Source organism: Pan troglodytes, chromosome 18, assembly GCF_028858775.2.
Source record: "Pan troglodytes isolate AG18354 chromosome 18, NHGRI_mPanTro3-v2.0_pri, whole genome shotgun sequence".
Lineage (NCBI taxonomy): Eukaryota > Metazoa > Chordata > Mammalia > Primates > Hominidae > Pan > Pan troglodytes.
This window is the reverse complement of record NC_072416.2, coordinates 24,842,221-24,866,500: the sequence shown is the minus strand read 5'-3', so window position 1 is coordinate 24,866,500 and position 24,280 is coordinate 24,842,221. Positions and strand designations below refer to the sequence as shown.

Sequence of the window (24,280 nt, the reverse complement as noted above, 5' to 3'; positions counted from 1 at the left end):
TGGAGCTGGAGAGAAACCACAAGGACTTAGAGTGAGGGAGATGGTTCTCCAAGAAAAACTAGGTGCTTTCCAAGAAAGCCAGGTGCTGTTACACACCTCTGTTAGGACAGAGGTGGAAGAACATGTTTGGGGGAAGATGTTGAATCTGGTTTTTGAACAGTCAAGTGGTGGGGTTGACTAGGCCAGATGGGTTTCATGCAGCCTTTCTCAACTTTTTTATTGCCTTCCAAAGGAGAGGCAAAGGGGAGGGATAATGAGCACTGGACATAGAGGAGGGAATATCACCCATAGACCGGAGAGACAGGGGAGACCGAACTAATGCTGGATAGAGAGTTTAAGATGGACATTCCAGGCAGTGGAATGGGGATGTCCGGTTCAGCGGTGGGTAAGAAAAGCAAATCACTCTGGGAACACATGGGGGTATATCTGCAGAGTAGATAGGGGAGAGAAGGCCAGAGAGTTAAGGGACATCAGATCATGGGGGCTTTGTAAAGTGAGGTGTTTCACACATATTCTGTGTGCAGCCATCAGATTTATATTTCAGAAAGATCATAGCCACTACCCACATAGAGGATAGAATGCAGGGAGGCTGAATGGAAAGAAGGGAGACAGCTGAAGATTATTTCAGTAACCCAGATCTTGGCATGGCACTTCTACCACTCATTCATGTCTCAGCTCAAATGGAACTGCCTTAGAAGGGGCTCGTTTGATTATCCCCATTGTCATTCTCTTTTACAGAGCCATTTTATTTTCTTCCTTACATTAATTAATTAATTTATTTATTTATTTATTTTTGAGACAGAGTCTCCCTCTGTCACCCAGGCTGGAGTGCAGTGGTGTAATCTTGGCTCATTGCAACCTCCGCCACCTGGGTTCAAGAGATTCTCCTACCTCAGCCTCCCCAGTAGCTGGGATTACAGGTGTGCGCCACCACGCCTGGCTAATTTTTGTATTTTTTGGTAGAGACAGGGTTTCACCATGATGGCCAGGCTGGTCTCAAACTCCTGACCTCAGATGATCTGCTTGCCTTGACCTCCCAAAGTGCTGGGATTACAGGCGTAAGCCACCATGCCAGCTATTAATAGCTGAAATGTCTTGTTTTATTCACTGGTTTCTGTGTTTCTTCTCTCTGCTAGAATTAAGGACCACTTGTGTCTTGTTCATTGTTATATTTGGTGTCTAGAACAGTGCCTGGCTTACTGTAGATGCTCTGTAGATATTTGCTGGATGAATGAAGAAATAAATAAGACAGTGGTACTGGGAATGGAGAAGTTAGAATAGATTTTTTTGTTGTTGTTGTTTTGAGACGGGGTCCCATTCTGTCACCCAGGTTGGAGTGCAGTGGTGCGATCTCAGCTCACTGCAACCTCTGTCTCCCAGGTTCAAGTGATTCTTCCACTTCAGCCTCTAGAGTAGTTGAAACCCCAGGTGTGCGTGCCACCATGCCCAGCTAATTTTTTGTATTTTTGGTAGAGATGGGATTTCACCATGTTGCTCAGGCTGGTCTCAAACTCCTGATCTCAGGTGACCCACCTTGGCCTCCCAAAGTGCTGGGATTATAGCTGTGAGCCACCACACCTGGCCAGAAGTAAGAACAGATTGGGATAATGCTAAGGAGATAGCAATGACAGGCTTGGGATACAGAAAAAAAGGAGTGTGGGATAGCATAGAGGCGGAAGAACATGTTTGGGGGAAGACGTTGTATCTGGTTTTGGAACAGTGAAGTGGTGGGGTTGAGTAGGCCGGATGGGTTTCATGCAGACTTTCTCAACTTTTGTTAATGCCTTCCAAAGGAGAAAATTTTAATTTCTCCTGAATGAAAGAAATTATACACTGAGGAAAAATATTTTGAGTAGGAATGAGCTTCAGTGGGTTACAGATCATTGTCATAACAGTCTTTTTTATCTCCCATCCAAACCAGTTTCTCCTTCTTGAGGGTGACTTTGACCCTGTTAAGAATACATTGTCAAGAGCTGAAGGATCAAGAGCTGAAGGCAGAGTTCTGGACTGGAGATGACAGAATTTCTCTTTCCACTCTTTTTCTTATCTTTCTTTCTCACTTTCTAGTTATTCTCTCTCCTCTTTGTCTCTTTTTTCATCTACTTTTTCCTTTCTTTTTCATCTCCCCTCAACCAGTCCATCAATCAACATGTCTATTTACGGAGAACCCATTCTCTGATCAATGCTCTGCGGCATAGAAGAGGAGCATGATGGGAAGTTTGTTCCCACCCACAGAAGAGGGTCATGATGGGAAGTTGGTTCCCACCCATAGAAGAGAGCATGATGGGAAGTTTGTTGCCCATTCATAGAAGAGGAGCATGATGGGAAGTTTGTTCCCACCCATAGAAGAGGAGCATGATGGGTGGGAAGCTTGCTACCTGCTGCAGGGAGCCAAAGCATCACTGGGAAGAACAAACATTTAAAGAATGTCTTTGGGATGAGCTCTTGGGCATGCGGACCCTGATTTTAGGGGCCAACAGGAGCAGCCATGTGTTCCTCCTCTTGTTCTCCCCATCTCTCTCCAGGGCCCGCTACCTGGCTTCTGTCCCAGCCTCCCAGTGTGTGCCCTTTCTGATCAGCCTGGGGAAGAGCTGGTTGGACTCCTTGGTTTTAGATTCCCACAAAAAGACTTCAGTCCTCAGGAAAGTGCAGCAGTGCCTGGTAAGAAAACTCTTCCTGGGTGTCCCCTCCCTCTGGGTATCTGTGGCCATCTTGGGGAGCCCTGTGAGGGATCTGGCTAGGATCTTGAGCCTGCTGTGATGGCCAGAAGTTTGATTGGTGGGTCTTGAAGCTTACTCTAAAGCTGCTGGTTGGAACAATCTTTTACATTGGTTCTGGAGACTTCTGCCCCACGGCCCAAAGGAGGGGAGGCTACTCTGGAGGAATGGAAAGAGCACAGTACCCAGAGACTGAGTGCCAGTGATTGGTTATGTGGCTTTGGGTGAATCACCTTTCCTCCCTGAGCCTCAGTCTTCTCATCTGTAAGGTGGGGGTAGTAGCACATCTCCCGTAGAGTTTTTTTTTTTTTTTTTTTTTTTGGGACAGAGTCTCACTCTGTCACCCAGGCTGGAGTGCAGTAGCACGATCTCAGCTCACTGCAACCTCTGCCTCCCAGGTTCAAGTGATTCTCCTGCCTCAGCATCCCAAGTAGCTGGGACTACAGGTGCGTACCACTACACCCGGCTCTTTTTTGTATTTTTAGTAGAGACAGGGTTTCACCATGTTGGCCAGGATGGTCTCAAACTCCTGACATCAGGTGATCCATCCACCTCGGCCTCCCAAAGTGTTAGGATTACAGACATGAGCCACCATACCTAGTCTCCTCATAGAGTATTGAGAACATGACATGGGCAATGTATTATTTAATGTAAAGGCTCAAAGGCCAGATTGTCTGGGTGTGAATCCTAGCCTTGCCACTAGCTGGCAGTTTCTTTTTCTTTAAAAAATGGATAATAGTAGTACTTACTTCTTACAGTTACTTTGAAGATGACTAGATTGAGACCCACAGATACTCAGGACGGTGCCCGCACATAGGAAACACACAATAAATGTGAACTATTTTTGTCATTTTGTGAAAGTGCAAAAGAGCTTTGAAGGCTTTCAAGTGGCATACAAACTTTGAAGTGCTGTTTTCATTGTTGTGGTGCCAATAGTATAATGGTGGTTGAACTCTGGAATATTCTTAGAGCAATAACAGTGACAGTAGCGCTCAATTACTGAGTGCTCCTGGTGTGCCAAGCCAGGGTTTTCCAGATTTCTGAGGCCTGCATCCCTGGGGAAGATCAGGTCCTGTTCCATCTCTAGGAATCCATGGCAGGGTAGGCAGTTAAGATCCTGGAATCTTTAAGAAGTTTGGGATCGGAACTTTTTTTTTTTTTTTTTTTGAGACAGAGTTTTCCTCTGTCACCCAGGCTGGAGTGCAATGGCACGATCATCTAGACTCACTGTGACCTCCGCCTTCCGGGTTCAAGCAATTCTTGTGCCTCAGCCTCTTGAGTAGCTGGGACTACAGGCATGTGCCACAATGCCTGGCTAATTTTTGTATTTTTAGTATAGATGGGGTTTCACCATGTTGGCCAGGCTGATTTCGAACTCCTGGCCTCAAATGATCTGCCTGCCTCGGCCTCCCAGAGTGCTGGGATTATAGGCATAAGCCACAGTGCCCACCCCACAGGATGTGTTTCTAATGGCTCACGATCTTATGCTCTGTTGGAACTGCCCATTGGCTCCACTTTTTGGGTTCAGGACAACTCCATTGCTGATGAGTACACTGTGGACATCATGGGGAACCTGCTGTGTCACTTGCCGGCAGCCATCATCGACAGGGGGATCTCCCCCAGGGCTTGGGCGACTGCTCTACATGGCCTCAGAGACTGCCCAGACCTCAACCCTGAGCAAAAGGCTGCAGTGAGGCTCAAGCTCCTGGGACAGTATGGGTGAGGAGCGGCTGGGTTTGGCTTTTGGTGGTGTGGTATGCTCTGTGGAGGGACACTCAACCTTGGCTCTCCTGCCCTGCAAACAGAGTCTCTGGCTTAGGAGGAGATACAATTCTTATGCTTATTTTGGAAATGTGACCTTTCTTCTTTTGGCTTCAGATTTTTTTTTTTTTTTTTTTCTTAGACGGAGTGTCGCTCTGTGGCCAGGCTGGAGTACAGTGGCACGACCTTGGCTCACTGCAACTTCTGACTCCCTGGTTCAAGCGATTCTCCTGCCTCAGCCTCCCGAGTAGCTGGGATTACAGGCATGTGCCACCACGCCCAGCTATTTTTTGCATTTTTAGTAGAGACTGGGTTTCACCATGTTGGCCAGGATGGTCTTGATCTCCTGACCTCGTAATCCACCCACCTCGGCCTCCCAAAGTTCTGGGATTACAGGCGTGAGCCACCGCGCCTGGCCTTGGCTTCAGATTTGCTGTAAAGTGGAATCAATAGTAGCTGCCCTAAAAATCTCAAAGAGTTGTTACTTACACAGCTTGGCATATGAAGGGGAAATTTGGAAAAGGTGGCCCTTTACAGATGCAAGGTAGTGGTGTTATTATTAGTTTAAAGACTATTTTTTTTTTTTTGAAATGGGGTCTCGCTCTGTCACCCAGGCTGGAGTGCTGTGGCACAGTAATGGCTCACTGCAGCCTCAACCTCCCTGGGCTCAGGTGATCCTCCCACCTGAGCCTCCCAAGTAGCTGGGACCACAGGTGCACATCACTGTACCCAGCTAATTTTTGTATTTTTTTTTAAGGGATGGAATTTCACCATGTTGCCTAGGTGGGTCTTGAACTCCTGGGCTCAAGGGATTCACCCACCTAAGCCTCCCACAGTGTTGGGATTATAGGTATGGGCCACCATGCCTCACCCCAGAGACTATTTTTAAGACTAGTTTTAGGTTCTCAGAAAAATGGAGAAGATAGAGATTTCCCATATCCCTCTGACCCCATACACGCATAAGCTCCCCATGATCAATATCCCCCACCAAAGTTGTACATTTGTTAGAACTGATGAACCTATGTTGACATTATCGTCATTGGATTCTCATTATCATCCAAAGTCCATATTTTACATTAGGATTCACTCTTGGTGCTTTACATTCTATGGGTTCAGACAAGTATATAATAACATGTATTCACCATTATAGTATCATACAGAGTATTTTCACTGCCCTAAAAATCCTTCCGGGCTTTGCCTGTTCATTCCTCTCTCACTCCTAATTCCTGGCAACCACTGATACTTTTGCCTTTTCTAGAATATCATATATTTGGAATCATACAGTAGATAGTCTTTTCAGATAGACTTCTTTCACTTAGTAATATGCACTTAAGTTTTCTCCAGGTCTTTTTTTGGCTTGATAGCTCATTTCTTTTTAGTGCTGAATCATATTTCATTGTCTTAATGAACCACAGTTTATTTAGCCATTCACCTACAGAAGGACATTTGGTTGCTTCCAAGTTTTGGCAATTATGGATAAAGCTGCTATCAACATCCATATACAGGTTTTCATGTAGACGTAAGTTTTCAACTCCTTTGTGTAAATACCAAAGAGTGTGTTTGCTGGGTTATATGGCAAAAACATGTTTGCTTTTGTAAGAAACCACCAAAATGTCTTCCAAAGTGGCTGTATGATTTTGCATTCCCACCAGCTGTCACTGCTAATTGGGCAGACCTCCTTTAGAGATGTCACCAAAGATAGTGTAATGCTCTTCACTGTAGGCATTTATGATCTATACAAGAATAACAGTGGATTCTGGGTCAGTGCCTTTATTTTATCCTGCCAAGTTCAAGAGAAAGGTTTTTTCTTATTCTAAGAGAAGACTGTTATGGTAAATTAAAAGGAAGAAATATATAATTACTCTTCTGTTGAGGAGGGAGAAGAAGGAAACACTGTGATGTAAATGGCAGAAATTCAATAATTTAATTCAAACTAAAGAGAACGGGAATGTATTGAATTCAGGAATGGAATGTAACGGGAAACTTCACTGGTGGTCTTCAGGCATGGCTGAATCCCATGTCTCAAATGATATCATCAGGAATATGTTCCTCCCATCCCTCAGCTCTGTGTTCCTTGGTGTGGTCTTTACTTTTTCCACTTGGTAATATGAATGTCCTCCAATATCCTCCCCTACTGCCAGAGATACCAGAGAAAGGAGAGCTTCTCTGATAGTTCCATCAAAACTCCCAGGGATGACTCTGATTGGTCAGCCTGCATCACATGCCAATTTTATTGGTCAAGGAAGTGGGACCATGTGATTGACATGAGTATAAGACAATCTGTTCCTGAAAGAAAAGGGTGCTGGGGGAAAAGGCAACAGATGTCCACCACAGCATGTTTTTTCCCTTTACTGGTTATTATCTCTTTTTAGACTCCCTCAGCACTGGACAGCCGAGACCACGAAGGACTTGGGACCCTTTCTAGTACTTTTCTCAGGAGATGAATTAAGCTCTATAGCCACAAAGGTAATGTTGTGCTCCATCTTAAGAAGGCTGAAGGAGTTTGAAGGGGAGAGAAAGTGTGGTCAGTTATACAGCGTTGGGTTTACTGCTGTCTATGGTTCTGGAAGCTTCCTCCCTGCCTCCAAGGGCTAAGATGTTTCCAGCTCCATTCCAAGATGTGCAAGGTTCTGGAAAAGGGAGTGAGGCCACAGCTAAATGAACTCAGGCCCTTTTGTGTGGCCCCCCAGGCAGATGTGTGCAGACAGATATTACTTAGCTACCACTCTGCTATTAGTGTGCATCTCACACGCATGCCTGTTCTGGCTCTCACACTGGCTGGTGCCCTATGCACATGCACATGTATGTCCAGTGTATGCAATCACATGTGCAAGCACATTTAATCCAATAACAAGTCTTTATTGATCATTACATTTGGGCATGACACTTTTCTAGGAGTAAGGCTCCAGAAGTTAGACAGTCTAGGCCAAGGGTCCTGCAAAATAAGCATGAGTTAGTCATTTGTGCTGCATAACAAAGCCACACAATCTCAAGGGCATAGAACAATTCGCATATGTTTCTTGCTGCCTGATTTGTGGGTCGCTGGGGCAGCCCTGCTCTAGAACTTGTTTTTCTCACCATGAAGGTGTGAAACTACCAAAAAAGGGAAGGGATAAGTACAATTCTCCTTAAGTCCTAGGTTGGAAATTGGCACGCTGTCACTTCTGCCACACTCCAATGGCCAAAGTAAGTTACATGACCAAGACCAACTTTATTGGGGCAGGAAAGAGTCTCCTTCCATGGAGGTGGAGGGCAGGAAAGGAGTGAATGTTTGCTGAATGACAATCAGATCCCCCACAAAGCACATCCACACACTCTCATACCTGCACTTGCAGGCACAAGGTGCACATGGTCACACATGCTCAGCAGGGCCTGAACACACACAACTTCACCTAGGATCACACACAGCACACATTCTGAAGTCCAGTCACAGTAAAATCATATTCTGGATGTCTGAATATATAGTTATAAGCAGTTGATGCACAAATGTTTATTTTTATTTTATTATTTTATTTTATTTTGAGATGGAGTCTCCCTCTGTTGCCCAGGCTGGAGTGTAGTGATGCAATCTCGGCTCACTGCAACCTCTGCTTCCTGGGTTCAAGTGATTCTCCTGCCTCAGCCTCCCGAGTAGCTGGGATTACAGGCCCCTGCCACTATGCCCAGCTAATTTTTATATTTTTAGTAGGTATGGGGCTTCACCATGTTGGCCAGCCTGGTCTTGAACTCCTGACCTCAAGTGATCTGCCCGCCTCGGCCTCCCAAGTGCTGGGATTACAGGCGTGAGCCACCATGCCCGGCCCGGCCCTGATGCACAAATGTTATATATCCATCTATTTTTTTTCCTTCCTTGTTTTTCTTATGTTTAGATGTTTATTATTATTTTTATTTTTCCATAAGGTATTGGGGTACAGGTGGTGTTTGGTTACATGAGTAAGTTCTTTAGTGGTGATTTGTGAGATTTTGGTGCACCCATCACCTGAGCAGTATACACTGCAACATATTTGTAGTCGTTTATCCCTTGGCCCCTCCCACTCTTCCATCCAAGTCCCCAAAGTCCATTGTATCATTCTTATGCCTTTGGGTCCTCATAGTTTATCTCCCACATATCAGTGAGAACATCCATATATCTATCTAATCTTAAAAAAATCAACTTCTGAAATTGAAAAAGTCTTGTATCAACACTGAAATCTCAAAAACACAGTGTAGAGTTAAAAAAAAAAAACCCAGATTGCAAAAGAATATCTATAGTAGGATACAAAGTAAATAAATAAATAGTAGCTGAATTAATTTAAAGCAAATGTAAGCCGAGTTTATATGTAAGAGAAGTGTAAAAGTGAATGCCAAATTCAGAGTGACAGTTACTTCTGGGGAAGGAGGAAGGCAAAGAGTGAAGGAAGGACTTATTATTTATATTGTGATGTTTTATTTCTTAAGTTGGGTTGTGAGGACATGGGTGTTTTGTTGTATTATTCTGTATACTCTTTTTTTAAATACTGGAAATGTTTAATAAAACAAGTAATACATGCTCCTGGTTAACAAATCCCAATCGCACCAAAGGTAATAGGATGAGAAGCAAGTCTCCCTCCCACCCCAGACTTCTAGTTCCCTAGCCTCCCTCTTCAGAGGCAATTGCTGTCCCCAATCTCTTCTGCATCCTTTCAGAAATATCCTGAATACCTATATAACAAGTTTTATATAGGTATAAAAATACCTATATAACAAGCCTCGCCAACATGGCGAAACCCTGTCTCTACTAAAAACACAAGAGCATATACACACTCTTCTTTAGAAAATACAAAATGGAAAATGCCATTCACTCCGCTATGCACATTGCTTTCTAAAAGCTAACTGTCTTAGAGCGGTTGCCTTCAGCCTCAGCTGCACATTAGAATCACCTGGGGAGATTCCAAGAGGGTCCAATCCATGGTATCCAGCCCAGCCCGACTGAGTCAGAATCTTTAGGGGCTGGCTCTGGGTGTCCCAGGTGACTCTTACGTACAGCCAGGGTTGAGAACTGCTGGCCTAGACTGTGACTCTAATTCTGAAGATGAGACTAGAAAGGGGAGCTACATAGGCTGAGAGGCTTGCTCTCTGGGTGAGCTGGGACCCAGTGAGGCATAGCTGTTTGTAGAGCCTGATGGATTATCTGGGCCCATGGGCAGGCCTTCTAATAAAATCCCGAGTCTTGACAAAGTGTATTCGTTCTAGATGAGAAATGGCACTTTCTCCAAGGCAACCCAAAGTCCCCTAAGTCCCCTCATTGCTAGTCTCCACCCAGGATGTTGAGACAACCCTTCTTCACCTCCTTTTCATGACAAATGTTGTGTTAGGCAATTCTTTTTTTCTTTCTCTTTTTTGAGATGGAGTCTAGCTCTGTTGCCCAGGCCGGAATGCAGTGGCACGATTTTGGCTCACTGCAACCTCCACCTCCTGGGTTCAAGTGATTCTCCTGCCTCAGCCTCCTGAGTAGCAGGGATTACAGGCATACACCACCATGCCGAGTGAATTTTTGTATTTTTTGTAGAAATGGGGTTTCACCGTGTTGGCCAGGCTGGTCTTGAACCCTTGACCTCAGGTGATCTGCCTGCTTGGGCCTCCCAAGTGCTAGGATTACAGGTGTGAGCCACCGCACCTGACCTGTGTTAGGCAATTCTTGCATTGCTATAAAGAAATACCTGAGACTGGGTAATTTATAAAGAAAGGAGGTTTACATGGAATACTATGTGGCCATAAAAAAGAATGAGATCGTGTTCTTTGCAGGGACATGGATGGAGCTGGGGGCCATCATCCTTAGCAAACTAATGCAGAAACAGAAAACCAAATACCGCATGTTCTTACTTATAAGTGGGAGCTAAATGATGAGAACACGTTGTCACATAGAATGGAACAGCAGATACTGGGGCCTATTGGAGAGTGAAGGGTGGGAGGAGGGAGAAGATCAGCAAAAATAACTAATGGGTACTAGGCTTAATACCTGGGTGATTAAATAATTTGTACAACAAACCTCCATGACACAAGCTTACCTATATAACAAACCTGCCATGTACCCCTGAACTTAAAATAAAAGTTAAATTAAAAAAAATAAAATAAAAAGGGCCAGGTGCAGTGGCTCATGCCTGCAATCCCAGTACTTTGGGAGGCTGAGGCGGGCAGATCACGAGGTCAGGAGATTGAGACCGTCCTGGCTAAGAGGGTGAAACCCCGTCTCTACTAAAAAACACAAAAAATTAGCCGGGCGTGGTGGTGGGCGCATGTAGTCCCAGCTACTTGGGAGGCTGAGGTAGGAGAACGGCGTGAACCCGGGGGGCGGAGCTTGCAGTGAGCCGAGATCGTGCCCCGCACTCCAGCCTGGGTGATAGAGCGAGACTCTGTCTAAACAAACAAACAAACACTGCCAGGCACAGTGGCTCACATCTGTAATCCCAGCACTTTGGGAGGCCGAGGTGGGCGAATCACTTGAGGCCAGGAGTTTGAGACCAGCCAGGCCAAGATAGTGAAACCTTGTCTACAATAAAAATAAAAAAAAATTAGCCTGGCTTGGTGCGGCATGCATGTAATCCCAGCTACTCAGGAGGCTCAGGCACGAGAATTACTTGAGCCTGGGAGGTGGAGGTTGCAGTGAGTGGAGATCACACCACTGTATTCCAGCTTGAGCAACAGAACAAGACTCTTAAAAAAAAAAAAAAAGAGACAAGAAAAGAGGATTGATTGGCTCATGGCTCTGCCGACTGTACAGGAAGCATGATGCTGGCATCTGCCCAGCTTCTGGGAAGGCCTCAGGAAACTTACAATCATGACGGAAGGCGAAGGGGGAGCAGACACATCTTACTTGGCCGACACAGGAGCAAGAGCGTGATGGGGGAGGTGCTACATGCATTTAAACAACAAGATCTCGAGAGAACGCAGGACAGTACCAAGGGGATTGTATTTAACCATTCATGAGAAATCTGCCCCCATGATCCAATCACCTCTCACTGGGCCCCACCTCCAACACTGGGGATTACATTTCAATAAGATTTGGGTGGGGTACACATCCAAACTATATCAAATATAAAGTTTAGTAAAAACTTTGAAATAGCACCAAACCATAAAAGGGGTAGGTACACATACATTTTTTTTTGTTTTTTTCTGAGACAGGGTTTTACTCCCATCACCCAGGCTGGAGTGCAGTGGCATGCTCTCGACTCACTACAACCTCAGCCTCCTGGGCTCGGGTGATCCTTCTGTCTCAGCCTCCTAAGTAACTGGGATGACAGGCTCATGCCACCACGACTGGCTAATTTTTGTATTTTTAGTGGAGATGGGGTTTCACCATGTTGGCCAGGCCAGTCTTGAGCTCCTGACCTCAAGTGATTTGCCTGCCTCGACCTCCCAAAATGCTGGGATTACAGGTATGAGCCACCACACCTGGCCTAACCTACGTTTTTTGTCGATATTACCAGATTGCTCTGCTAATAGTGCACAGTTTGACAGTCCCACGGAAAAATGAATGTGCCCAGCATTAAGTATTAGCATTTTATTTTATTTTTGACAATCTGATGGGTGAAAAGTGATTTACTTATGTTTTTTAGACTTTATTGGATTTTTATTGAAGTTGAGTATCATTTCATAGGATTCTTTATAGAGACCACATTAGTGGGACTAGGGATTCGATTTATATGAGAAGTTGCTATAACAAAGAATGAAGGCAGTAAGTAGTGTGACAGTTTCAACTCTAATTTCAATCTGTATTTAAGGGGTTTTAATTATTATTCCTCTTCTTTCATCTTCTTTCACACAGTTTCCTGAGATCCTTCTGCAAGCAGCTTCCAAGATGGCCAGGACCCTGCCCCCTAAAGAATTCCTCTGGGCTGTCTTTCAATCTGTTCGGAACAGCAGTGATAAGATCCCCAGCTCTGACCCTATGCCTGGTGAGTGTTTCCAGGGTATCTGAGCCACTGTTGGCATAGTAATTAATGTTTTGGGCAGGGTCCCTAACATCAAGAGGCCTCCTTATGCAGGGAACTGGATGAAATGTCTGCAAAGCAATAGAATGACAAAATCTATAAGCAAAAGAATTACACTTTTGGGTCAGGTGCGGTTGCTCAAGCCTGTAATCCTAGCGCTTTGTGAGGTTGAGGCGGGCAGATCACTTGAGGTCAGGAGTTCGAGACCAGCCTGGCCAACATGGCGAAACCCTGTCTCTACTAAAAACACAAAAATTAGCCGGGTGTGGTGGTGCACACCTGTAGTCTCAGCTACTCAGGAGGCTGAGACACGAGGATTGCTTGAACCCAGGAGATGAAGGTTGCAGTGAGCTGAGATGGCACCACTGCACTCCAGCCTGGGTGACAGCGAGACTCTGTCTCAAAAAAAAGAGTTACACTTTTGTAAAGTGACCTGGAATCATGTCCCATACTCCATACCCAGGCTAGTAGGTTTAATGCGTGAATATGTGTAACAAACATTTCAGTAGGATTGACTTAAAGGACCAACATGGATTAGTGGTTTAACATAGCAGTGACAGGGCCGGGCTGGCTAGATTTCACTCCTGAGTCTGCCACTTACTGGCTGTGTGGCTTTGGGTAAGCTCTTTAACCTCTGTGTGCCTCAGTTTTCATCCTTTATCAAATGGGGATAATGAAAGTCTCTACCTCACTGGGTTATTGTGAGAATTAATGGGTTTAAACCCAGAAACATGTTTACCGGAATGCCTGGCATGTAGCAGATCTTTAATAAGTATTAGATATTTTTAAAATTTGATTTTTTTTATTTTTTGAGATGGAGTCTTGCTGGAGTGTCACCCAGGCTGGAGTATAGTGGCATGATCTCGGCCCACTGCAACCTCCACCTCCCAGATTACAGCAACTCTCCTGCCTCAGCCTCCTGACTAGCTGGGATTATAGGCATGTGCCACCACGCCTGGCTAAGTTTTGTATTATTAGTAAAGACAGGGTTTCACAATGTTGGCCAGGCTGGTCTTGAACGCTGGCCTCAGGTGATCCACCTGCCTTGGCCTCCCGAAATACTGGGATTACAGGCGTGAGCCACTGCCCCCGGCCTAAAATTTGATTTTATAGAGGCAGGGCCTCACTCTGCCACCCAGGCTGGAGTGCAGTGGTGCAATCATGGTTCATTACAGCCTCGACCTCCTGGACTCAAGAGATCCTCCCACCTCAGCTTCACAAGTAGTTGGGACTACAGGCATGCACCACCACATCTGGATAATTTTTTATTTTTTTTGTAGAGATAGGGTCTTGCTGTGTTGCCCAGGCTGATCTTGAACTCTGAGCCTCAAGTGATCCTCCTGCCTTGGTCTCCCATAGTGCTGGGATTATAGATGTGAGCTACCATGCCTGTCCAAGTGTTAGATATTTTATTATCATTACCATGCACCTACTAAGTGCAGACTGGGGCCAGGCATGAGGAGACAAAGTTAATCAGACCCAATGATAGTAGTTGACAGTCAGTGCTTGCTTTCATCCACCCAACAAATATTCGTTAAGCACCAATTTTGTAAATAAAGAGCTTACTTTCAAATGGAGGGTAGCAAGACAATAAATTTCCACACATAAGTAAAATATATGGTATATTGTATGAAAAGTGCCAAGAAGGAAAATAAAGCAAGGGAATGCACCACGAGTGTTGAGAGGGGACTGTCATGTGAAAAGAGAATCACGAAGGAACGTCTTATTGAGAAGGTGACATTTGAATGAAGACCCAAGGGAGAGTGGGCCATGTGGATATTTTCAATTAGAGTCTTCCAGGCAGAGAGTGCGACAGGACCACTTCCATGAGTGGGAGGTAAGGGCCAGTGTGTTTGGAGGGGAGTGAGAGACAAGGCCAGCCATGTAGCGACTGTTAAAGGAAACCCTAATGACTTTGGCTTTTACTCTGGGTGGAGGCATCGTGTGACATCGAGCAAAGAAGTATCACAATTGGATTTATGTCTACCTTGGGTGATTATCCCTCCATGCATTATCTTGTTCTCCCGTTTTTTTTTTTTTTCTTGGTGAATGTGGGGTTTTATTGGGTAATGGAGGTGGCTCTCGGTGGGATGGATGGGGAGCTAGAAAGGGGATGGAGTGGGAAGATGTTCTTCCCCTGGAGTTTGGCTGTCCTGTGACCAATCTCCTCTCCAACTGTCCCCAGCCAAACTCTTCTTGGCCTTCAGACGCTCCTTTCTCTGCCATGCTGCTCTTCTGCTCCTCTTCTCTTCTATTCATCTGCTCATCTGCTTGTATGCTCATGGAGCCTGGGGTTTGGGGTTTATATGGGTACAGGATAGTGGGATGTGGCAGGCCAAAACCTAACATTTGGGTGTGAAAACAGGAATGCCTATTCCCATTGAGGGCTGCAGATTTCCAGGCTTGGGTGTTCTCTTGTTTTTTAAATGAAGAAAACTGGGGCTTAGGAGACTAAGGGACTTGTCTAAAGTCACAGAGTTAGTAAATGGCAGTTCTTGGATTTGTACTCAAAGCTGGTGGTGACCACCACTGGCTCCCACTGCCCTCAAGGTCTAGCAGTCCATGTCATCATATTGCAGAGCTCTTACTGCGTGCATGTGGTACACAAAATAAGGCTTTCCATGCTCAGGGGAAGGAAGCTCTGGTATCAGTGCATAGTTTGAGTGTTCTTTAGTTGGTTCTGGGTATTAATTGCTGCTGTGCTTTAGTGATTAATGGATTAGCAGAATTACCGCTTGGTTTTATATTAATTTGTGTGTGTGTGTTCACTCACTCCACAGATATTTGCTGAACACCTACTATGTACCAGGCTCTATTCTAAGCCCTGGACAGACACAGTGATAAGACCAAGTTCCTGATATACTAGTCAACCATTCTGCCCTCTCTAGTTCTGTGCTATCACTGATGTTGTTTTCACTAGAGGGTGGGCTGGGGGTTGGCCTAGGGAGGGATGGGTCTTTAGTCCTCTCCAAGTGGCTTATGATAAAGATGTTTGAGGACCACAACTGGCATCTTTGATCTAGTCTACTTTTGCCTCTTGATTGGAATGCAGTGAATTTCCATTGAAGGTGCAATGATAAGAGAGAGGCCATGGGGCTCGGGAAATACCCTGGCCTTGGGTGGGGTTGGTGCATCTGTCAGCATCAGTGGTGGTCTGCTGCTAAGATAAGAAATCCAGGGTTGCTCTTAAGGATCCTAGAGTTTTCTCCCAGGTTGGGCACATCAGATCCAGCAAAGACAATATCTCACTTGCATGTTGGTTGGTAACTGGTTTGAGTAGGTAAGGTTCGCATTATTCAAAGACCGAAATGGATGTTTTTCCTGTTGCCAAGAGAAATGCAATGGGCTCATTTCTCTTTTCTCTTGGGATGGGAAAGCCACAACCCCCACTATGATTTTCATGGACAGCAACTCATCTTCCTGGTTTTTATTTTTTATTTTATTTTGACACAGGGTCTCACCATTACCCAGGCTGGAGAGTAGGTGTGATCACGGCTCACTGCAATCTTGACCTCCCAGGCTCAGGTGATCCTCCCACCTCAGCCTGCTGGGTAGCTGGGACTACAGGCATGTGCCACCATGCCTAGCTAATATTTTGTAGTTTTTTTTTTTCAGAGGTGAGGTCTTACCATGCTGCCCAGGCTGGTCTTGAATTCCTGGGCTCAAGTGATCCTTCTGCCTTGGCCTCCCAAAGTGCTGGGATTAAAGACATGCACCACTGCACAGCCCATCTTCCCATTTTTATAGGAAGGCTGCTGCATAATTTTGGAATCTTTATGCTGGGTTGCAAACTCAAAGGCATAGGGGGTAAGATAGGCAACAGAAATTGTGTATCGAGTGCTTACTGTATGCGTGGCACTGTTCTAAGTGCTTTACATATAACACATTTAGTTTTCACAACCATCCTATGAGGTGATTTTATTTCCATTTTATAGACAAGAAAACTGAAATACAGAGAGGTTAAATAGCCTTGGATTTGAATCGAAAGTCAGGACTGTTCACCACCAGCTCTTACTGCCCTCAAGGAATTTGTAGTTTAATTGTAATGTTGCACCACTCCTAGTTTGTGCATGTGGATGTGCAAAAAGCTGGCATTTCCATGACTTTGTTACCCAGTAATTAGCAAGAAATGGCAGAAGTGGGATTCAAACTGGTCCCTGGGCTCCTGCTCTCTGCTTTTACTCTGTAGTCCCTTCCATGCATAAATCTGACTGGCGAAGAATGTTACTCATTTCAATACACTAACATTTCCTGAAATTCTCTTTCCTCTTCTCCTTCCCTGCATCTCTCCTTTCTTCAGGTTGCCATGGAGTCGTGGCCCCCTCTTCTGATGACATCTTCAAGTTGGCCGAAGCCAACGCCTGCTGGGCCCTGGAGGACCTGCGGTGCATGGAGGAAGACACATTCATCAGGACTGTGGAACTGCTGGGAGCTGTCCAGGGTTTCAGCCGGCCTCAGCTGATGACCCTGAAGGAGAAAGCAATACAGGTGAAGCCCACCTCAGGGAGGAAACATTAAACAGAGGAAAAAAGAAAAACACCAAAACCAGTTCAGCATTTCTGCACATAGAGTCCTCCTCGAGCAGTTTTCCCATACATCATCTTGAAATTTTACTGCATCAGCTCAGTGATATTGTGATCTCCTTATCTGAGAAAGGAGGAAATTTCCAGTTCCTCCCTCTTAGGGCTGTGGCAGAGAATGGGATGAGATGTGTCTTGGCATCTAGCAGATGCTCAGTGAATCAAGTTCTGTGGATGTCCCAGTGCCTCTGACCAAGGTGGTTTGCAAGAATTAGGCTTTATTCCTTCACCTGGAGAGCCCCAGCTGCTGCTCACAGCAGGTTTTCTCAGAATCATTTGCAAATTTGTCTGAAAATATAACAGAAAGGAGTAAAAAGAGGACTGGAAGTAGCTTTCCATCTTTAAAAAGGTCCCTTTGGCGGCTGGGTGCAGTGGCTTATGCCTGTAATCCCAACACTTTGGGAGGCTGAGGGGGGCGGATCACGGGAGGTCAGGAGTTCGAGACCAGGCTGGCCAACATGGTGAAACCCTGTCTCTACTCAAAATGCAAAAATTAGCCAGGCGTGGTGTCGTGTGCCTGTAGTTCCAGCTACTCAGGAGGCTGAGGCAGGAGAATGGCTTGAACCCGGGAGGTGGAGGTTGCAGTAAGCCAAGATTGCGCCAGTGCACTCTAGCCTAGGTGTCAGAGCTGATACCTTGTCTCAAAAATAAATAAAAATAGGCTGGGTGCAGTGGCTCATGCCTATAATCCCAGCACTTTGGGAGGCGGATCACGAGGTCAAGAGATCGAGACCAGCCTGGCCAACATGGTGAAACCCCATCTCTACTCAAAATGCAAAAATTAGCCGGGTGTGGTGGCATGCACCTGTAGTTCCAGCTACTCGGGAGGCTGAGGCAGGAGAATTGCTTGAACCCGGGAGGCGGAGGTTGCCGTGAGCCGAGATTACATCACTACACTCCAGCCTGGTGATAGAGCGAGACTCTGTCTCAAATAAATAAATAAAAGGAAAAGGTCTCTTTGTGGCCTGTTTTAGCTTTTCTTTCTTTTTTTTTCTTTTTCTTTTAAGACAGAGTCTTGCTCTGTCGTACTGGCTGGAGTGCAGCAGCGCGATCTGTGGTTCACTGCAAACTCTGCCTCCCGGGTTCAAGTGATTCTTGTGTCTCAGCCACCTGAGTAGCTGGGACTACAGGCACAAGCCACCACGCCTGGCTAATAATTGTATTTTAGTAGAGACGGGGTTTGTTTGGCCAGGCTTGTCTCAAACCCCTAGCCTCAATAGATCTGCTCACCTTGGCCTCCCACAGTGCTGGGATTACAGGCATGAGCCACTGCACCCAGCCCTGTTTTAGCTCTTTACATGGTTGTGGAATATCTAGTTACCCTCAAGGGTTAAACAATTCAATGTCTTAAAATTATAAATATAACTGTATTTATGTATTATATGAGTACTTCAAGTTTATTGTAGAAAAGTCAGAAAATAATAAAGAAGAAAATCAGTGATAATCTTTTACTCACTGTTGATATTTTGATAAGCACTGTTCAGCAGATAAGCACTGTTGATATTTTGGTATATTCACTTGAAGCTTACCACACTCCAAAACTATGTATATAAAAAATATTATTTTATATATTTCATACCTATATCTCATGTTTTACAAAAATGATATTATACTTACCTACTATTCAATAACTTGCTTTCTACACCCAACAGTACAGACTGCATATTTTTTCATATCCAAAATGTACATCTATGTCAGTATTTTATTTATTTATTTATTTTTTGAGATGGAGTTTTGTTCTTGTTGCCCAGGCTGGAGTACAATAGTGTGGTCTTGGCTTACTGCAACTTCTGCCTCCCAGGTTCAAGCAATTCTCCTGCCTCATCCTCCCAAGTAGCTGAGATTACAGGCATCCACCATCATGCCCGGCTAATTTTTGTATTTTTAGTAGAGATGGGGTTTCACAGTGTTGGCCAGGCTGGTCTCGAACTCGTGACCTCAAGTGATCTGTCTGCCTGGCCTCCCAAAGTGTTGGGATTACAGGCGTAAGCCACAGCATCTAGCCTATATCAGTATTTTAAATAGCTTTGTAATACAATTAGCCTTCCATATCAGTGGGTTCCACATCTGCAGATTCAACCAACCTCAGGTAGAATGTATTTAGAAAAAATGCTCCAAATAACAATATAACAATAAAAAACAATACACATAAAAATACAGTAGCATTTTTTACATAACATTTTGTACATATTTACATAGCATTTATATTGCATCAGGTATTATAAGTAATCTAGAGATGATTTAAAGTATACAGGAGGATGTGCATAGATTATATGCAAATACTACACTATTTTATATAAGGGACTTGAATATCCATGGATTTTGGTATCTTTAAGAAGTCCTGGAACCAATCTTTGGTGGAGGTATCCACAGGGGCAACTTCATTTTATTTATGGTTAGTTCTTATTTATTTAGCTAATTGTTAGACTTTCAGGTTGCATTAAAAAAGTGCCTCAATGTATGCCTTTATACATATACTGTTGGGTACTTGTCTCATTTACTCAGGCTAAATTCCCAGAGGTGGAATTTCTGGGTCAAAGAATATAAATACTTTAAAAGCTTTTGATACAGATAGCCAAATTGCCCTCTCAAGAGTATGTACCAACTTATATTCTCAACTACAACAAATGAGGGTATCTCTTACCTTGTATCTTTCCAGTATCGTAAATGGTGATAAGTCTTTATACTTCTTGACATGTGATGAATCAACATGGTCTGATTGTTTTTAATGTATATTTCTTTAATTATGACTGAGAATAAACTTTTCCCCATACATTTAATTTTTCTTTTGTGAATTCCTTGTTGATGTCTTTTGTCTATCTTTTTTTAAAACAAATATAGTCATCTTTTTATTATTGATTTAAAAGAGAGCTTTATATTAAGATTTACCCTATGTCTTTTTAATTTTTATTTATTTTTTATTAAGGGATAGTTGACAAATACAAATTATATATATTTATGGTGTATACATATATACAATATGATGTTTTGATGTATGTATACATTGGGGAATGGTTAAAGCAAGCTAACATGTCAATCACCTTTCATACTTGTCCGTTGTCAGTTTTTGTTATGAGAATATTTAACATCTACTCTCTTCACAATTTTCAACCATTCAACACATTATTATCAACTGTGGTCACCATGCTGCACAATAGGTTTCCCTATGTCTGTTTTATTTTTATTTCTTTGAGACAGGGTCTCGCTCTGTCACCCAGGCTGGAGTACAGTGGCACCATCTTGGCTAACTGCAACTTCTGCAAGTGAGTCTTGTGCCTCAGCCACCCAAGTGGCTGGGATTACAGGTGTGCGCCACCATGCACAGCTAATTTTTTTTTTTTTTTTGGTATTTTTAGTAGAGGCAGGGTTTCGTTATGTTGGCCAGGCTGGTCTTGAACTCCTGGCCGCATGTGATCTGCATGCCTTGGCCTCCAAAAATGCTGAGATTCCAAGTGTGAGCCACTGCACCTAGCCTCCTTATGTCTATTTTAGATACTGCCTTTGTCCATTCAGGCTGTTATAACAAAATATCATAGACTGGTAACTTATAAACAGAAATTTATTTCTCACAGTTCTGGGGGGTGAGAAATCAAAAATTGAAGCACTGGCAGATCCAGTATCTGGTAAGGACTTGTTTTTCATAGATGGTGCTTTCTCACTGTGTCCTCACATGGTGGAAAGGGACTAGCTTGTAGCTAGCTCTCTGGGGTCTCTTTTACAAGGGCACTAATCCCACTCATGAGGGCTCCACCCTTATGACCTCATCATCTCCCAAGGCCCAACCTTCCAATACTATCACATTGGAGATTAGGTTTTAACATATGCATTTTAGAGGGGCACAAACAATCAAATCATTGTAAATACCATCACCAGTGTTCAGTCTAATCTATTTTCTTTTTTTGCCTAAAGGTTTGGGACATGCCATCTTACTGGAGAGAACACCATATCGTCTCCCTGGGGCGCATTGCTCTGGCTCTTAATGAGAGTGAGCTGGAGCAGCTGGACCTCAGCTCCATAGACACTGTGGCTTCCCTAAGCTGGCAAACAGAATGGACCCCGGGACAGGTGGGTGGATGTTTCTGGGTCTTTTAACTATTCCATATTTATAAGAGCTGCCTTCATATCCTTACTGTTAATTTCCTCATCATGGTCATTTTTGAGTCTGTTTCTGTTGACTGATTTTTCTCTTAGTTATGAGTCATATTTTCTTTTTTTTGTTTGCAAGCCTAGCAATTTTGATTGGGTGATGAGCATTGTGGATTTTACATTGTTGAGTATTTGATTTAGTTGTATTTCTTTGAAGAGTATTGGGCTTTGTTCTGTCATACACTTAAGTTACTTTCAAATCAGCTTGATCCTTTTGATGCTTCCTTTTGAGTTTTGTTAGGGTAAAACCAGAGTGACCTTTATTCTGTTGTTAATTTATCATCATTACTGTGACATGATTCCTTTGAGGATGTTACCTAATGCTCCATGTATTTCAAGATCTCTCTACTTTGGCTGGTGAGAATGTGAACTATTTCCAGCTCCATATGAGCTCTGGAAGTTGCTCAGCCTAATCCTTTCTGATTACTGATGACTCTTTTCCTGCCTATGTGGAGTTTCACTCTTTGCATGTGCAAAATAGCAGTCAGTACTAGACATCTCTGCAGCTTTCTGGAACCCTCTGCAGTTTCCTCCTCTCCAATACTTTGCCCAAGTGATAAGTGCCGTGGCCTCTCTGAACTTGGATCTCTGTATCCTCAACTCAACTGGGCCACTGGGCTTGTTTTGGTTCCTCTTCCTGATCCATGTCTTGGAAACTGCTTTTTGGCAGTAAGTGAGGGTAATTTTAAGGCTCATCTTGTTTGTTTTTCTTCTTCTGGGATTAGGATTCTGTTGTTCCATATCCGGATGCAGTTGTCTTATATATTTTGTTAAATTTTCTAGTTGTTTATGGTGGGTGGACAATTCCTATGTTAATTAATCCTTCATGGGCTAAAGAAGAAGTTCTTCCCAGAATTTTAATTGTTTTGATTGGGAGAGAAGTTTAGGGTGTCTAATCCACTGTACTGCTGGAAAGGGAAGTGTTAGCCCTTCCATGTTATCTTCATTCTTAGGCAGCTCTCTCAGTGGTCATTTTCAGCACTAGGCTTATATACAACCTAATTAACAAGCCCATAAAAATGTGCCTCTTCTTTATTAGTTTTTGGAAAAGCCTCAGCATTGACTCCACTCATGTAGTTACCCGCCCCTGAGCAACCACTGTGGTCTGGGGTTGAATATGTTGGTTGGCGAGGCCTACATCAGGGAGCGGAGTCCATCTTATCACCATCTCATGACCACATGAGCCGAGTGGGGAAGGATATGTGGTAGGCTGATTAAGGTCCCCCAAAGATGTCCATGTCTGAACCCCTGGAAGCTGTGACTATGTTAACTTATGGAGCAAAAGGGACTTTGAAGACGTGATTAAGGATCTTGAGATGGGGAGGTTATCTTGGATTATTTGGGTGGGCCCAATGTAATCACAAGGGTCCTTTTAAGAAGGAGCAAGGAGGGTCATAGATAGAGAAGGTGACATGATAATGGAAGCAGAGGGACCTAGAAAGAGATCTGAAGGTGCTCTGCTGCTGATTTTGGAGATGGAGGATGGGGCTATGAGCCAAGGAAATGCAGGTGGCCTCTTGAAGCTAGAAAAAGCAAGAAAATGAATTCTTCTTAGAACTCCCAGAAGGAACCCATCCTTCTAGTCCATTTTAGGACATACAGTCTCCAGAACTATAAGAGAATAAACGTGTATTTTTAAAGCCACTATGTTTGGGGTAATTTGGTAGAGTAGCAATAGGAAGCTAATAGAGGGTAATTTTCCAAAGAAAAAGTGTGGACGCTGAGCAGCCAAAACCAATGAATGTCCCCCTACTCTTTTGAGCTTTTTGTAATCACGGTGGCCATGTTTCATAACTCTGAGTGGTGCCATTCAAACAGAATACAGTGTGAATGGTGCACCCCTGGAGCTGGGCAACATGCAGATCCTGGCCATGAAGATTACATGAGTTAATACTTGAAAACATTTTGAACAATGTCTGGTACATAGTAGTCAATAAAAATTAGCTGTTTTTATGTTGATATTGACATCATTGCATTGTCATCATCAACATTATCATCATCATTACAGCCCCTTTCTCTGGGTTAGTCTCCTCCTTTGCAAGATGAGAGGGTTAGCCCCAACAATCTGAGGTTCCTTCCAGTCTGATATTCTATAATCCCATGGTTCTTTGACTCTAAAACTGGTTTTGACTAGTTTGAGAAGTGCCACATCACACTGTGCTATTAAAATCATTCTATTTGCAGTCTTGGAGAAACAGAAAAATACATCCGGAAACTAGGGTGTCTCCTTCCCTTCGCACCGATTTTAATTCTCATGGATGGCAGTGAGATTTATCAATATGTTTGAAGAGGATATGAAAACCTAACACTTGCATGTATCATTTGTAGTCAGTTCTTCAACTTTAGCTCCCAATCAACCTTAAATGCATGTTTCTAGATTAATAGTCAGACCTGACGGAACTACATTAACAGATAGTTCAGCTCAAAAACCAATATAAGGGAAGAAACTATTATAGAAGCCAGAGGGATGAACAGAGAGATTGAAATCTTAAAGCTATTCATTTTTCAACGGTTAATATTGCCTAAAAGTGTTGATATTAATTGTCTTGGAATCATTACATATACACTGGTCTCATCACTCAAGGAAATTTATTTTAACTTATCACCTTGCAGGCTGAGCTTGCATTTTCCGGGTTTCAGTGGCAAGGACAATTTAGTACCATATCTTCAAAGTAATTTCATTTAAATTGTATTTTTGCACTTTCATTTTAAAGTGAGCATGCCTGATAGTTGAGGAGCCCAAATTGCTCTGAGTCAACTAGTGAAACCTGATTGTGAAGACTTAATAAGAAAAATTTGAAAACTAACTTGAATCTCCATCTTTTCTCCATAGCCAAACACCTTCACTGGCTAAGAGTATAGGCCCTGGAATCAGACTGCCTGGGTTTTGATCCTAGAACCATCATTTTCTTTTCTCTTTCTTCTTCTTTTTTTTTTAGAACGAGTTTTGCTCTTGTTGCCCAGGCTGGAGTGTAATCTCCACTCACTGCAACCTCTGCCTCCCGGGTTCAAGCAATTCTCCTGCCTCAGCCTCCTGAGTAGCTGGGATTACAGGCATGCATCATCACACCCTGCTTATTTTGTATTTTTAGTAGAGACGGGGTTTCTCCATGTTGGTCAGGCTGGT

General features: G+C 43.8%; 1 protein-coding gene across 2 annotated transcripts in view; it reads left to right on the top strand.

Moving 5' to 3' along the window:
• The window catches only part of OTOA (otoancorin), a 96,965-nt gene that overhangs the window by 60,312 nt on the left and 12,373 nt on the right, over positions 1–24,280 (top strand). For both annotated transcript variants that reach the window (XM_054669010.2, XM_054669011.2), the window contains 6 exons: positions 2,526–2,661; positions 4,246–4,436; positions 6,851–6,944; positions 12,262–12,391; positions 16,728–16,915; positions 20,917–21,072. In XM_054669010.2, the coding sequence (XP_054524985.1) occupies positions 2,526–2,661; positions 4,246–4,436; positions 6,851–6,944; positions 12,262–12,391; positions 16,728–16,915; positions 20,917–21,072 (895 nt within the window). The remainder of the gene's footprint in view (positions 1–2,525; positions 2,662–4,245; positions 4,437–6,850; positions 6,945–12,261; positions 12,392–16,727; positions 16,916–20,916; positions 21,073–24,280) is intronic.